General features: G+C 38.9%; 1 protein-coding gene across 1 annotated transcript in view; it reads left to right on the forward strand.

Moving 5' to 3' along the window:
- The window catches only part of RASA3 (RAS p21 protein activator 3), a 198,084-nt gene extending 186,437 nt beyond the window's left edge, over positions 1-11,647 (forward strand). The window contains exons 21-24 of the mRNA XM_067563637.1: positions 2,622-2,830; positions 6,951-7,054; positions 8,599-8,782; positions 9,461-11,647. Of these exons, the coding sequence (XP_067419738.1) occupies positions 2,622-2,830; positions 6,951-7,054; positions 8,599-8,782; positions 9,461-9,536 (573 nt within the window). The 3' untranslated portion in view covers positions 9,537-11,647. The remainder of the gene's footprint in view (positions 1-2,621; positions 2,831-6,950; positions 7,055-8,598; positions 8,783-9,460) is intronic.
- The last annotated feature ends 5,462 nt before the right edge of the window (positions 11,648-17,109 follow it).

Genomic DNA, 17,109 nt, shown 5'->3' on the forward strand with positions numbered 1-17,109 from the left:
GTCAGCTACCATAGGTGGTATGATTCCAACTGTACAGATCTTATAAAATTAATTGTGTTTTTATCTGTCTCTAAACATTACTGAAAATAGGTATTTATTCATAAATTGTTATGACTTTCAGCTTTTATATCATGTGATCCTTCCACTTCCTAAGTTACAGTGCCTCTGAGGACCAGGTTGGGTAATGTTCAGGCTTAGACCAGATACTAGACCAGTGATAGTGTTCTTACTGATTGGCCAACCAAAGTGAGACCCTACACACAACTCAATGGCATTTTTCTGTCGGCCTGTCTAATGCAATAACTGTGGCACTGCTCTGTTTGTCTGTAACAAGATGCAATAGGATCCAGCTCACTCTTTCTTAGGATATATCCTCACTGCAAAGATAACTCAAGTATTTGTTGAGTAAAAACCAAAAGACACAACATTTACATAGTTTGCAGAATAGAATCGTGCTTTGAAGTCAAATATTCCTTTTTGCATGGAAAATGCAGGTATATGAGATTTCAAGATAAAATTCCCATAAGTATTTCCCATAAATGGTAGAATATACTGTTGCCCACTTCCCCACCACGAGGCTTTCTTCCAGATTATTTTCAATATCAGAGAATTTATTTTTCTCCATATTCCATATTTCTGTTTCTCCATATTCCCAGTATGTGTCTGTTCTTTCAAGAAGTCCTCAGGATCCTTGAGCAGAGAGTTATTTTACAAGTAACTTTTTGGTCTTTTGCAGAACATTGCTTGAAGAACAAATGCTGTATCTGGTATTTTTTGAGAATGAAAAAGTCTTGCAACTACTTGAAATTCTTGGCTTAACTGTTAGCTTCTCAGTAACAGTTTCCATACATTAGGTCACGTATATATGTATCCCATTACACAACCACATATCCTTTATAAATCTTTTCCTTTGTTGTAACATAAGGGCTCTGCTATGCTAAGCAGTGTGTTAAAATTCCCTTTCCTACAGCTCTGTGTTAAACAAGGGTGGAGCTGTATGTTTTAGACTTGCAATTCCCTTCTTGTCCCCCTCACCTCCAATTAACACTTTTTCTCCTGGGAAGTTTTTAAAAGGGATACTGCATTTTGTCCTCACTTTGCCCATACCTGGCTGATCACACTAATAACTGCTATAGCAGTATTGTGGTGAAGTTCACACCTTTTTATTTGTGTCTGGTATCAATAAAAATAATGAACACGGGAAAAAATGCCAACTGCAACCTTCCCTCCCCTCTCTCTTTTGGTGAAAATTTAATTTAAATCAAGATCACCTGTGAATTAGAAAGTGCATTCCCAATTTTCAAGAATACAAAGCTAACAGTGTAATAAAAGTGAGCAGAGACTGAACTGATACCCTATATTGAAATGAGCTTCTTTAAAATACTATTTCCTATCCCTGATCCACTTAGTGTAAAATCTGGAACAATGATCTATATGTTTGTAATTCAGAAAGGCGAGTTTATGCCAAAAAAAATTGATAACCCTGAGGACACAGTCATATGGGAAATAATATTTTGCCATAGACAAAGCCATATACAAACAGTAATGTGTGTATTTTAATTTTGGGGGGATTTAATGAAACACGATAGAAAGAAAACCAATGAACGCTAAATATGTAGAAAAGTCATATGAACTTCAAGTACTTGATTTTGCTTTTCTAGTATTTGCTGTTATGTCTTTAACTATAATCTCAGTAATCCCCAACAAATTTTCAGATATCAGTTTATCAGGCAAAAGGGATTATGTTTAAAATGTTGCCTTTTCAAGAGGAAGGAAGAGCATAGAAAAAGATTGATAGTGGTTGTGGTTTCTTTGATTGCAAGCAGTTTGGGGCACAGACTGTGTCTTCATAAATGGTCATTCAGCATCTACACAATGGGATCCCAATTGTGATTTGGAATGCCTAAGCATTAATGTAATATAAGCCTTTAATAATTTGAGCCCACTAACACACCACTGTATATTCGCAAGGAAGCCCGCACTGCTGTTACTGTAGTACTAGTAGTAGTTGTGGTTACATTTATTGTGTGCATATGGTTATAAAAGGAAAAGAAAATCAAAACAAAATATGTGCTAAAAGGTTAATTGTGTGTCAGTTAAAGCAAAATAGTCCTGACTGCTGAATCCAGATTCAATACTTCCCCTTCCCCCCATAAATAGAATTTCCTTTCAACCCTGCATTTGTTTTCTCTGTCAGCCTGCCAAAACATAGAGCTGCAACATTACTGAAATTGCATCTCTGAGTCTGACTGATCCCTGTAGTTGTGTGTTCCCCAATAAGCAAATTAATCTCAGTTGTTTATAAATTGTCTCTGGTAGGAACAAGATTAGCCTGTTGTACAAAAGTGTACGTTTTGTTTTTAAAGAAATAGTTAATATTTCAATTTGCAGATCGGTTTGTGTTTAATAGGATTTCTTGCTGCTTTTAGATTCATCTTTTGATCTAAAATCTTTTCCTGTTTCCTTTAATAATCTACTGATCAGATTATACCTTCTAATATAGTATAAACTAGAGTTTTATGCTGTTAAAAGGCTCCCTCCTTTACTTGGTATTATTTTAAATTGACTCTTGTATTAATTAAATTGGTGGTTCAGTCTGTAGCTTATTTCCTTGTTTTCAGATGTTCCAGGTGATTCAGCCTGAGAGAGTCCTGTACATCCAGGCAAATAACTGTGTCGAGGCCAAGGACTGGATTGACATACTTACTAAAGTTAGCCAGTGCAACAAGAAACGCCTCACAGTCTACCACCCTTCCGCATACCTTAATGGACACTGGCTGTGCTGTAAGGCCACTGCAGATAATACTCCAGGCTGTACGCCCTGCACTGGGTAAGGAGTTGTGGGACGCTGCCTGTTTTAAATTCTGCTGAGGACATGTTAAGTATGTGCAGTGTGGCCTCCCAATAGGTAATATTCATGAGGAAGTGCAGGCTGCCTGGGCACCTCTGTTCTAGACAACAAACTGCCATCTTAGGCCAGTTGTGTTGACATGCCAATCTTCTTCTCGTACCTAGCACAACTGGCAATTTCAGACCCTGGTTAAATCACTCTGTCTTCCTAGTGCATGAGATGTTAGTAAGTCTAGTACAGGGATAAAATACTATAGTTTTGAATGTGAGACAAAATCTTAAGCTCCTAAAAGTGCTGACAGCTCAGAAGGAGCAGCTTGCTGTTATTTGCTTGTATGTTAAACTGAAGACAACAGTCTTCTACATCTAGACTAACAAAAACAAGTAGCAGTATTATCTGAAGGCTTTTCAGCAGCCTGTATGAAATGAGAGGGGAATCTCAGTCCAGTCACTTAGAGGACAGCTGTTGTCTTCACAAAAACCAATAGTTTGGTTGTTGGAAGCCTAGCAGTATGTCTACGCTGCATTGTAAATCCAGGTCTGTGGGACCTGGTGTTGGGCCAGGAACAATTTATGTACCCACAGCTGGGCAGCCAATAACCGTATCAGTGAAGACTAGGATTCAGTCTCTTCAATGCAAATCTATTTATTGAAAAGCAGGTGTCACAGACAAACAGAAAAAGCCCCATACAATGCCTCTCCTTAGTAAGCCTCAATTCCCCATGCATAAACCCTCAGTAACTGTGCTGGCCCCACATAGTATCCTGATTAGCAAACAAAGCAGGTACAGATACCAATTCTAGATGGAGACTGTTTTCTTCCCTCTTTTGGTTCCTTTAGGTACTTGGTCTGTTTTCTGAGTTCCCCGTAGCAGGGTCTTGGCTACCTTGACTTTCCAGTTCTTCTTCTTCTTGAGTTCCTGATCTATTTAATGGTCCCTGTGGTAGGGTGTAGGCTACCCTGACTTTGGTTCTAAAGTCCTCTTCAGATGTTAATTGGGATGTCTCTTTACATGGCATGTGATATTCCCCTGTACTTACACCCTTTTCCCAAAGGAGTCACATCCCCAAAATATCCTCTGCTAGCACTTATTTAGCATATCATGATTATTTATAACTTGTTTTTCTAATTAATTTTGGGAGGGACAACAGGGATCGGCTGCCATGTACATTATGTCAAATATTCACCCGGGCACCTGCTGCTGTGCTGTTCTACATGGTCAGTTGACCCAGGTCAGTTAGTCCCAGATTTACCATTACACACCCACGTGTATACACTAGGCGAACAGGCCATTGACTGACCATGACCGTTGGTCTGTCACGTCAGCACAGCTACACACATAGGGCCTAGATAAACAATCATGGCTTATATTGGTGCCAAGTGCAAGTTCTGTATTCTTAGTGATTGGCCATATAATCTCTCTAGTGCTAGGAGGCCTTGTTCCCAGAATCCTTTAGCACTCAGTCTTACCACGCTTTACCAGACTTATGTCAGTCACAGTAATTTATAGCAATTTAGTACTGTCCCAACATCTGGGCCTGGGGACTCAGTATTTCAAAGCCCCTGCTCGAGTGTCCAAACTGCATTGTAAACCTGGGCTTATAACGCCTGGACCCAGGTGTCTCAACCATGCTAATGCATCCCTGCTGCACTGCACAGACTTTCTGACTTTGGTCTCCGTCTTGAGCTTCTCCACACTGCAAATTGACAGGGCTTGACATGACCATAGCAGAGATCTGGGTCCTGAGTGCTTGCTGACCTGACTCAGACTGATTCTGTGGGTACGTCTAAACTGCAATAAAAAACAGTTAGCACCAAGTCTCAGAGCCCTGGTCAATTGACGTGGGCTCATGTGGTTCAGCCTGTGAGACTAAAAATTTCAGTATAAATGCTCGGGTTCAGGCTGGAGTCTGGGCTCTGAGATCCATCCCCTTTACCCCTGGGCTCCAGCCTGAACGTCTACACTGCCATTAGCTCCGCAAGCCTGAATCAGTTGACCTGGGCCAGCCATGTCCACGCCACAGGTCTTTTGTTGCAGTGTAGAAGTTCCCTGTGTGGGCAGAATAGGGACTTGAACTCAAACCTGAGCCAGAGCCTGGACTTACTGTGCAATACAGATATACCCTCAGAGTCCAAGAATTGAATAGTCAGAGACTTAGCTATCTTCTTACTGTATCTGTCTGCCTATATCACATTAATTAATCCCCAAAATATCTGAGTATTAGTAAAGAATCTTCTTTTCTGAGTTAAAGTTAAGACTATAGAGGCAATCCCAGCAATTACAAGCCGGTAAGCCTAACTTCAGTACCAGGCAAATTGGTTGAAACTATAGTAAAGAATAGAATAATCAGACACATAGGTAAATATGATTTGTTGGGGAAGAGTCAACATGTTTTTTGTAAAGGGAAATCATGCCTCACCAATCTACTAGAGTTCTTTGAGGGGGTCAACAAGCATGTGAACAAGGGTGATCAAGTGGATACGGTATACTTAGTTTTTCAGAATGCCTTTGACAAGGTCCCTCACCAAATACTCTTAAACAAAGTAAGCTGTCATGGGATAAGAGGGAAGGTCCTCTCCTGGATTAGTAACTGGTTAAAAGATAAGAAACAAAGGGTAGGAATAAATAGTCAGTTTTCAGAATGGAGAGAGGTAAATAGTGGTGCTCCCCAGGGGTCTGTACTAGGACCAGTGCTGTTCAACTTATTCATAAATGATCTGGAAAAAGGGGTAAACAATGAGGTGGCAAAATTTGCAGATGATACAAAACTACTCAAGATAGTTAAATAAAGACTATGAAGAGTTACAAAGGGATATCACTAAACTGAATGACTGGACAACAAAATGGCACATGATATTCAATGTTGATAAATGCAAAGAAATGCACATCGGAAAACAAATCCCAACTACATATATAAAATGATGGGGTCTAAATTAGCTGTTAACACTAAAGAAAAAGATCTTGGAGTCTTAGTGGATAGTTCTCTGAAAACATCAATTCAATGTGCAACGGCAGTCAAAAAAACTAACAGAATGTTAGGAATCATTAGGAAAGTGATAAATAATAAATATCATCTTCCCTCTCTATAAATCCATGGTATGCCCACATCTTGAATACTGCATGCAGATCTGGTCGTCTCATCTCAAAAAAGGTATGTCAGAATTGGAAAATGTACAGAAAAGAGCAACAAAAATGTTTAGAGATATGGAAAAGCTTCCATATGAAAAGAGATGAATAAGACTGAGACTTTTCAGTTTGGAAAAGAGACGACTAAGAGTGGATATGATCAAGGTCTATAAAATCATAACTGGTGTGGAGAAAGTAAGTAAGGAAGTGTTTACTCCTCATAACACAAGAACTAGGGCGTCACTAAATGATATGAATAGGCAGCAGATTTAAAATGAACAAAAGGAAGTATTTCTTCACGCAATGCACAGTCAACCTGTGGAAATCCTTGCCAGAGGCTGTTGTGAAGGCCAAGACTATAACAAGGTTCAAAAAAGAACTAGATAAGTTCATGGAGGATAGGTCCATCAATGGCTGTTAGACAGATGGGCAGGGACTGCTGTTTGTCAGAAGCTGGGAATGGGCGACGTGATGTATCAGTTGATGATCACCTGTTCTGTTCATTCCCTCTGAAGCACCTGGCATTGGCCACTGTTGGAGGACAGGATATTGGGCTAGATGGACCATTGGTCTGACCCAGTGTGGCTGTTCTTATCTTGGATAGGCAAGTAGTTTGAACTATCACCCTGACCTGCTACATGGAAAAATAGGAAGCTTTGGGATCCAGGATACTAAGTCTACCACCCTTCCTTGAATACTCACTTTTAAACAAGAAAATGATACAAACTTCTGTACCCCTGTTCTTAGGTTTGCAGTGTTACTGTATGATATGCCACCCATCTGCACAATGTATTAGGAAAAGCTTAATAACACCTTGCTTTTAATGCCTGCATGAAAATATGAAAATGATTTACACTTCCATACTCGTGATATTATGTCTGCAATGTTGCTCTCATGCTGTAAAAGAGATTTTTTTTAAACCAGTCAGACATAGGATGATACTATCTCTGCCTCCCTTTTTGATGTTTTACAGAGGCTTACCTGCAAATATACAACTAGACATAGATGGAGATAGAGAAACTGAACGCATCTACTCTCTTTTCAACTTGTATATGCCTAAATTAGAGAAAATGCAAGGTGAGTATGAACCAGTATCATTTCACCACTTCTAGAAAAAGAAAACAATTTTATGCTCCCGATACATCTAGACCAGCTGTGCAGATACACATTTGTTTAACACCATGATCATTATTTAACTTTTTACTGCTGCCATGAAAGGTTATGTGACTTATTTTTGGTGCACGGTGCCAGTTACACAGAAAGTTCTTTGCATTTTAAACCATTGTTTGAAATATGGTCTTAGCCACAGAGCCCCATAAATGTTTAGGCATAGACTAGAGCATAGTTTGCATGCTCTGAATTGGCAAAATAGAGTGTGCACTAACTAGAATTGTATTGATCCCGTAAGGAAGAAGCAACCAAGTTGAGATTTCAGTGGAACATGATTTTGTGTTACCAGAAGCCATGTGCATATTTCTCTGACTCAATTCCCCAGAGCATGCTGATCAAAACAGTTTCCCACCCAGGCTGTTTTGGATATATCCATGGAATCTGACTTCATACATGGCTAAGAAATTAGTATTTTCCAGCCTAGTTTTGCTTTTCAAGTGTCTAGGAGGAGATAGGCAGTGAGGGATAAAAGTAATGGAAGGAACAGCCTGAGAAGCTAGTGCTGCTGGGCAAACTAGAAAAGTATTCAGCATTACAATATGCTAGACTTTAGATCCTATTCAGAAGAGGGAGTAGCAGAGAAACAACTGCAATGCTCAACTTTAAATAGTACTTTATTTTATAGCATGTTATAGGCCAGGCGTGTCAGACATACAGCTTCCAAAGTACTTGAATCCATTTCTGGCCACCATGCATTTACAAATGTAAGATCTCCTACCCCTCCTGAGCTACCAGTCTCTGTGCCTATCTCCCCTCCATTTCTGAATCATCAGTGCCAGAAGTAGCGTCTTGTTTCAGCATTTGAGAAAAGATCCTTCCTCTGGCACAGGCAGTTCAGCAAGGAGAGGTGTAACTAGGAAACTGAGGTTGAAACAGAAGAAAACCTAGAAAACCAGTGAAATACAGAGGTAGAATAAAATATTTCCTCTTCCCACTTCTAGTGTGCCCCGTTGTAACATGAAAGTAGACCATGCTATTAGGTGTTTGATACGTTACTATAAGCAGTAAATAGGTATTTTCAAGTGTCCTAGTCACTTGGCCAAAAAAAACTTCTTTATAGCATAGAAAGTAGAGAGTGTTGTAACTTCACACATTTTTAGAATTTTCTCATTTTGAGCAGATGTTATTGCGGCCCTGATTTACTTCAGCTTGTTCAATAATCCTTTCTGCAGTAATTCTGTAGAATGTCATTCATAACTATACAATTTGTAATTCAGTTACAGTTAAGCTTTCCTTAAAAAATTCATACTTGCTTCTTGGGAACATAGATGAATGCATATAGTTCCTTAACCAATAGTTTTTATTCTAACGCTAGCCCAACTTTAGTTTCTAATTACCAGCAAAGTGACACTGGTTGGCTTATGTGGCCTCCCCGAAAAAACTATTTTTTACAGTGTAGCTGTCCTATTTTTTTACATTTTTCCTGTCAACCTGATGATTTGTTTTCATAGAGGCTTGCGGAAGCAAATCTGTATATGATGGGCCAGAACAAGAAGAATATTCGACATTTATCATTGATGATCCAAAGGAGACTTATAAAACACTAAAGCAGATCATAGAAGGTGTTGGAACTTTAGAACAGGAACATGCTCAGTATAAGAGGGATAAATTCAAGAAGACAAAATATGGAAGCCAGTAAGTACAGGTTTCTCAGTAGCTCTGTAAACAGCATTTGATTTGGTTATGTTCTGGTTTTCAAAACAATAGCGTAGGAAAAATCCTACAAATACAACTAGTGTAAGATGTTGACCTAGGCTTTGTATGATTGTACTTTGAACAGTTAATAAATAATTTGTAAAATGCTTTTTTTTTTTTTAACAAGATAGAGACAATGGTAAAAAGTATTTGAAGACAAAAATGTATGAAAAATGGAAACTTTGTAGCAAGATTATTATGAAAAAAAAGGAATACATGTCCATAAAATGTGAGCTAAATATAAGAAGATGCCTTATATTTAGCCCTGAATATTGTACGGAGCTAGTTTAGAATATTAGTTCAATCTGCTGCATCAGTTTATTTAGATTTATACTGAATATTAAAAAAGTGCCCATTCAATGTTCTGGGCATACTTGACTTTTAAAAAACAAAAACAAAAAAACACTGAAATATACAGACCCAGCAATTCCCCCAATTCAACTCTTATACACAGCTACAACATAAATATAACTGAAATTAATTGACCTCCCCTCTAGTAAATATTTGCATTTATGGTTTTCCGCTGCAGTATAACTATTGTCAGAACATTTTATTCCAACAAGCAATGAAGTATAAATATAACACTTCCACCAACTCTTTTTTTCCCCTCCCTTTTAGGGAACATCCTATTGGGGACAAGAGTTTCCAGAGTTACATCAGGCAGCAGTCTGGAATCTCAGCACATTCCATTTAAAGTGTGAAGGAGGTCACAGGATGATGCTGAAGGGTCAAATCAATGAAGCGGCAAGCTTAAAAACTAAAATAAAAGGGAAGCCACATGTAGCAAAATGTAGATAACAAGTGTCAAGCTTACAAACTTTGAGACTTGCTAAGTGTGTTATTCTCTTTCCAAGAACTGTTACGATAGTTGCTATGCACTTTATTCATCTGGTTACCAACAGATGACAGAACTCTGCCTTCTAGGCAGCTGATGTTGTGTGTGTGTGTGTGTGTGTGTGTGTTTTTACATTTGCTTTGGTTTCTTGGAATCTAGTGATCAGTTCAATGATCAAGGTGTGTGGACTTCATCTTGACAACTCTAGCAATCCCTCCCATTGCTGAAACCAAGCAAGCTGTCAAAAGGCAGCATTTTCTAGAATTGTTTTACTGGTTTTTTGTTCCTGGTTACTGTATTTTATGTCACACATCCACATGCTCTATTAGGAAAAGCTTAGCAACACTTTGCTTTTAATGCCTACATTTAAAACGGAAGTGGTTTAAAAAAAAAAAAGCCCCTCTTTTTTAGTGTCATCTCCCACTTTGTAGCTTATATTATCGAGAGCTGGTCAATGAGCAGACCTTTTGTTTTTAAAGCAGCATCATTTTTATTAAAGATGCACAGTTTTTAATTGAAATCCAGATCTGAATGGTACTCTTGATATTTTTGAGATACAAAGTTGTTTATATAAAACCTTTGATGGACTTTTTTTTTCAGTATGTAATCTTAGTGCTGTAATGAAATTAACTAAAATTAATTAAGGTAGGTGAAAGAAAATCTGTAGCATTGGCATTAGTTGAGTACTCAGCCTAGTCACAGTGAGATTTGAATGGCTATTTTTGAAGTGCCATTTTAAGGCGATTAGAGAGAAAATGTGGGTGAGATGATATATTTTATTGGACCAACTTCTGTTGGTGAAAGAGACAAGCTTTCGAGCTTACATTTCTCAGACCTGAGGAAGAGCTGTATGTAAGCACAAGAGCTTGTCTCTCTGACCAACAGAAATTGGTCCAATAAAAGATATTACCTCACCCATCTTGTGTCTCTAATATCCTGGGGCCAACACAGCTTCAGTGACACTTGATATTTTAAGAGAGTGTTAAACAACTTGTTCTGATTTTGAAAAATAGCACTGCTTTAGCACTGCAGCAGGGAGAGTGCTTAGAAATACATTGACAGCCGAAATACACCAAGTCCCAATCATGAGCCTGTGAAGATAGTTTTCTACTGAATAGTGTTTAAAAACTGAGATGCATTGTATCCTGGCACCACTTGGGTTTTTGGAATATAGATTTATACTTTTCAAGGAAAGTTTTTAAAAAAAAATTAAAATAGATGTTTGCTAAAAGTAATGTAAGCTTTAGTACATTAACACACGTAACTGTAACTATTTAATGTGTTCTGAGTGTAGAGAAAGTGGAATGAACTATGTATCTCACGAATACCAACAAATGTGGTTGAGGGCAATAAAGATCTGCTAAATATAATATATATATGTACGTATGCTGTTTAGTGGTATGCCATAACTTTCCTCCATAAGGGTCTGATTTTATAAACATCTGGCTGTGGTTGCACAGAAGTCCATGCAATGTCATAGAAGTCTTAGAAGTCTATGGGTCTTAGTTTTCTGTGGGGCAGAAGCTGGGTATTGTTTTTCAGTTGAATTGGACCAGAAAATATTAAACTTTCAGTTTTTTAATATGAAGGTATTCGTATTTTTTCCTAAAGTGTTACAGCATAAATCTTCAACAATGTTCTCATTGCATTTGGAGCATACAAGATGGCTGACTTAGTCTGAAAGCATCTGTTTATTAGTGATGTTGTTAGGAATGAGGTTTGTTTGTTCTGTGTGAACATGCTGTAGACTGGAATCCCAATAGATTATAGTCTCGTTATTCATTGTTACCAGGAGAAGTGGGGGAGGGGAAATAGAAAAGTGTTGCAGAACATGAATTTTGGACTCCAAGCTGTTAGCTGCCATTTAATTGCAATTTTAACTTGTGTTTGTAACTTAATATTCTGTTTATAAAATACTAATGATCTGTAATGTGTGTTCTACTTGCCAATTAAAAGAACTGTTTTATTTCTGAAAAGTGTGTTCTTCTAATCTAAGTTTAGTCCAAGTTTAATGAAAAGACAGGCTACAACTGTTATCTAATTACATCAGTTGATACAGCATCTGGGTACAGGGCAGAGCAGCACATTTAGTGAATAATACACATTCTGTGCCAATTACCATGCGAATGTTAAAAAAATATAACAACTCTCTGTTAAGTAATTGTTTTTTCGAACGCTCAGTTTCTCCAAGTGGCAGATAGTTCACCTGCTCAGGGGTTTCTGTGAATTAAGTGCAATCTGCAAGATTTCCTGTGCTGAGTTGCATTTACCACAGTTCTACTGGTGGGTCTTTGCAGGAATGTTGGGAGCTGGTAAACATCTTTTTCGTAGAAGATAATCTGCCATAACGCCTACAAGCATGCAATAGTCTAGCTAGTAATCAAGAAACAACTCCTCACTGCAATGGATCTGACCAGCTGTAATGGAGACCCAACCCGTATTTCTGGCAGAAGAGCAATTTTAAGAAGAGCTGGCAAAGACCGGTTTTAAATAACTACTCCCTCGCTGAGTAGTGGTTTAACAGGTAAACCACAACCAGTGTTGTTCAGCTGGAAAGAGGACCGTTATGGTGGAGGAAAAAGAAATCCCTTCACAGTTGGCTAGCAATTTATATCCCAATAACCAAAGCTGATTTCAGTGTGGAATTGCTGTAGCTTCACAGATCCTCTTTGATTAAAAACCCAAATATTTACCGCAAGAATGCAGAACTCTAAATTGGAAGTAGAATCCTTAGAATTCTAAGAAGTCTGATCAACTGTCTGCCTTCCTTCTACTCAAACCCCCTCTCTACCTCTCTTCCGAGCTGGCCTTCCCATACTTGATAGTTTCCTATTCTCTGTTGACTGCTGCTGTTGCTTTATTCCATGCCAGGATGCCTACATTTAGCTGTCCCTGCTGCTGTGCACTCCCTGCCCTGTGTCTGGCTCATCCTGACCCTGCTAGTACAAAGATGCAGAGAGTAGAAGGTCTGGGCAGGGAAAGGAAGGGCAGGATGCAAGTCGTTCTGCCTGCAAAAGCTAAACCAGACCCTCCTCAGAGTCCACCTCTCTTCCCTCCACAATGCCCTCATGTTCTAGGTAATGGCTGGTCCTGAAACATTAAAAACCATCAAAGGCTACCCGGTGTCCTGAGAGTCGATAGCTGTAAATAGTTTGAAATAAGAGTGAAAAGTTGCTGGTACAGCTTCATATTTAAGATATTCCAAAATCTCCTTACCTTGAAATACACCAGGTTTTGTACAGGTAGAAAGCACTCTCTAGGGTGCCTTTATCCTGACATACAGAGATCCAGCTCTAGTCTACATTTTAGTTAAGGATCAGCTCTTGCTTCCCTAGAGCTAACTTAGGGTACAATATAAACCCTTGTTCCAGTTTCCGAGTTTGAATTTTCTCACATCCCTTTCCAGCTCACAAATTCTTAGACTGGACTGTGTCTAGAGTCCTTGAATTCTAGAACGCTTTGTTAGCCCAAACAATAGATGCTTTCTAACCAAATACAAATGAGACCATGTCAGCCAGTGATTTTGACTTCTTTGGTTCTTTCTAGTCCTTTAAATGCATTTCCCCTTCGCCCCCACCCTCAAATAATGCTCTCTGTCTCTTACTGTATACTTGTTAGACACACTCCTGAAACAAAGAACTCAAGTTATTCTAGATTCTCACTACCACGTAAATGTTGATCTAATCAATTAACCTTCAGAGCTGCATTTCCCCTGCAAAACAGAACTATTCAAGCACACCAGTAATGATGAGAGATGCATATTAGAATCAAGCTTCCAAAAACCTTCACAGCTATTCTGTTACACTAGTAGCTAGCTTTTGGCTACTCCTTGTAGTGATTTTAGTGTAGGTCCCAGATACTCACTTGACTAACCTGATTGTCAGTCACAAGCAACTTAAATGGGAAATGTATGGGGGCGCCTGTCATTCCTAATTCCCAGGGATTAAAAATAAACTCTAGAACAGTCTGTGGATGTGGGTGAAGTTGTCCTCTTTCCCGTCCCTGTCCAATATTCCTGCTCAAAGATGCAAATGACTTTAAATAGAAAAAACAAAGTAACACCATTCAGAATCCAAGTTGCTAACTCCTTGGATTCTTGGAATCAAAAAATATTTGCATTCTCATTTCTAGTGGCAATGTCCAGTGCACTAGAAAATATCTGTTCTGGGAAAGGGATTTAAAAGACCGTCTACTGGATCCCTTCCACGCCAAACCTGCAGGACAAACATTGCTGCACATTCCAAAAGAGAGTTTGAAATGGGTTTGTCTGGCCCATTTGGTTGTAAAACTTCACACCAGCGAAACAGGCCTTCTTATTGGATTTCCCAGGTCTGCCAACAGGATTTTAGCTGATGTTTAAACTCCTGGCATTTCTTTTGAAAATGTGTGCTGCATTTGTGGAGTACATGTAGGGTGCTTCAGTGATGAAATCAACCATTGTTAGGGTCTGTAAATGTCACTGTTACAACATGCTGATGGTACTTATGATGTCACAAAGATATCCAACATCAGGAGTACTAAATGCCACATACATCAAGATTATTTCACTCAGTAAGTACATCCAGGGAGAGTCAGGAAACCATGCCTCTTGCCTGGTAACTTTTAAGGTCTTGTGACTCGCCATGTAAAATTCCAAAATGGAAAAGGATGTAAGCCCATCACACAAGAGATACATGCAAGGGGTCCTACTTACAAAAACAGCACCTGGTGTCCATAGAGTCCTCACAGAAACATCTGATCTTTACAGAAGCAAAAGTGTCAGTGGCCTCCCATTGAAGTCTGAACTCACCAGCCTGATTGAGAAGACACTGCAAGAAGTTGGTAAGAAATTGTGTCCATCTGAAAAACAGCTTTTTGTTTCAAGATTTTTTGGGGGAAGGCAGGGCTGCCTGCAAGTCATAACAACCTGATGTGTACATTCCTTTGCTGTGACTCCCTGCTCCCTACCCTTGTCTGCTGTATGCTCTTAATGTCCCAAGGAAGTTGTTTCAATTACAAACACAACAGGTGCAGTTACAGAGGATCCCATCAGAAGCGTGTGAATATGTGAAGAATATAATAACCCTGTCAGTCACCATAAGAAATGTGTTGGAGTCAGGAAATAAGTAAAATTGTAGGCTGGAGCCTGTGCCCGCCTGCATCCATGGCCACCTAAAGCCTTGGGAGAGTAGTATGTTGTGATGACTGTGGAACGTTTAGAACTGCTTTCTCTCCATGAGGCACCTTTTCTGGCTTCGTTACAGCTGAAGACAGACTGACAGATGTTGGTTAACAAATATGTTTCTTATTCTGAGCTAGCAAGTCACGAAATCGTATATGAATTATTTAAAATAATGTAAAATGGGCACTAAGTAGAAGACTTATTTCTGTTTAAGACTAAGATATTCCCAAACTGCATGATTCTGCACTTGTGCCGTGCAAGTGGTGACCGGAAGAGACCAGTGGCTGACTGAAGAATAATTGTACTCTCCTATCAATGGCACAGATGCAGCATGTGCTAGTAGAATAATCACAGGACGGAAAGCCAAGCACTCGTGTTTTCTCTTCTCAGCTCTGACATACAGTTGATGTGTGTCTGCGGGCTAATTGCACATTTTCCTTTCACACCAGTTTTACATTGGTATCACTCCATTGACTTCATTGGAGTTGCTCCTGATTTATACTAGTGAGTGGGAGAACTTAACTGGGTCCTTAATTTGTCAGCTTCTCCATTCATTACATGAGGATAATACTTACCCACCTTACAGGATGTATCAAATGTTAGTACAGTGCTACAAAGATTTGTAGTGTTAAATATTTATTTATTTATTATGCCCAAAGTTGCCTGCCCTTAACAGATTTACCAACACAGTTAACATAAATAGGTCAGTTAACCAAATAAATACAAGAGACAAAGTTTAAAGATCCACCAACAGCCTAGGCTAAATGTAATTAAATGAACTATCAAGGAACAACCTCACAACAAATTCAAGCTGGCAAGGAAGCCATGTTTTGAGTCTCATTTAGAAGGGTGAGTAGCATGCGCACAGATCTGGTGAATGTTATGGGCAGTAGCGTTCCAGAGGTGCGGGCCCTGGATGGAAGCTGTTTCTTCACCCTTCTTATGACACTCAGCATTTTAAAAACTCAATCCCAGTTGCTGCTCTTATACACTCGCCTGACAAGAGCTGGGTGAAATTTTTCAAACTGAAAAAGGCAGGCTTGGGTCGACAGAAACTATTTGTGAATTCAGAGAATAGTTTCAGCCAAAAAATCCCCAAGAGAAATAGTCACAATATTTCATTTTGAAAAACAAAAAAGGGGACAAACAAACAAAATAAAAACCATCCCCTGAAAATTAAACAATGAAAAAAACGGGGGGAAAAAATTGTCAAATCCAAAATAAAAGGTTATCGATTTTTCATTTTGACCACTAAATTGAAAGCTCAATTATTCACTTAACTCTTCTCCTGACTTCAGACAGATGATAGAAAATAGATTTTTCATTACTTTGCCTGAGGCCCGTGAGCACTCAAGTTTTAATGAACTATGATACATGTGATAAAATATTTTTGGATTAATCATATGCTTAGCAAAAAGCTTCCTCACAATTGCACTTACCCAATTAGCTGTAAGCCTTTGGGAAGCCTTGGTGACCTTGGCCTGGAAATTTGAATATTTGACTCACATCTCTCATTACAATAAAAAATGTAACCCTTTGCACTGGTGACACCAGAGTCTTAGCTGCAGTGTTACAAACAAGCATTAATTGGTCTTAGGCATTTGACTATATATTGTCGTAGGAAAGCTCAGCGCCCTCCTAAATAAAAGCTTGAGTGCATAGTTCTTTGAGGCAGTTTATTACGAGCAGCTCGGAGAAGTGTCGGTCACCCTAAGGCTCCTGAGGACTTCTGCCTTTTACAGACTCACATCACTAAGTTTTATACAGTATTCAGACAAAGAGAACAAAGAAAAAGATGACGCATTGCAGTACATTTCCATTAGCTCAACCTTTTCTACAGTAAGATATACTAAGAAATTCCTCCATATTGCTAATTGGACAGGGCCCCTGATTCCCAATCTTTTGGAGCTAGCTAGCAATGTCCTGTTATCTACTGACAGCTGCAAAAACCTGCAACATCTGCAAAATGTACCTGTTTCAAGGCTGAGAAAGCTACTAAAAATCCAAGATGGAATCTTTAGCATACAAGATGGAGTCTTAAAAGCGTAATACAAAATAGAATATATACCGTATTTCCCCATGTATAAGACGCACCTTTTTCCGAAAAATTTGGGGTCTAAAAACTGGGTGCGTCTTATACAGTGGTTGTAGATTTTTTTACTTGCATTTATGATGAATAAAACTTGAGTTCAATAACATTTTTTTTCAAATTTCAGGCCCCAAAATTAAGGTGCGTCTTATACATGGGAGCATCTTATACATGGGGAAATA

This window comes from Emydura macquarii, unplaced genomic scaffold (genome assembly GCF_026122565.2).
Source record: "Emydura macquarii macquarii isolate MOO-44397 ecotype Brisbane River unplaced genomic scaffold, CSIRO-AGI_Emac_v2 contig_2531, whole genome shotgun sequence".
Classification (NCBI taxonomy): Eukaryota; Metazoa; Chordata; order Testudines; family Chelidae; genus Emydura; species Emydura macquarii.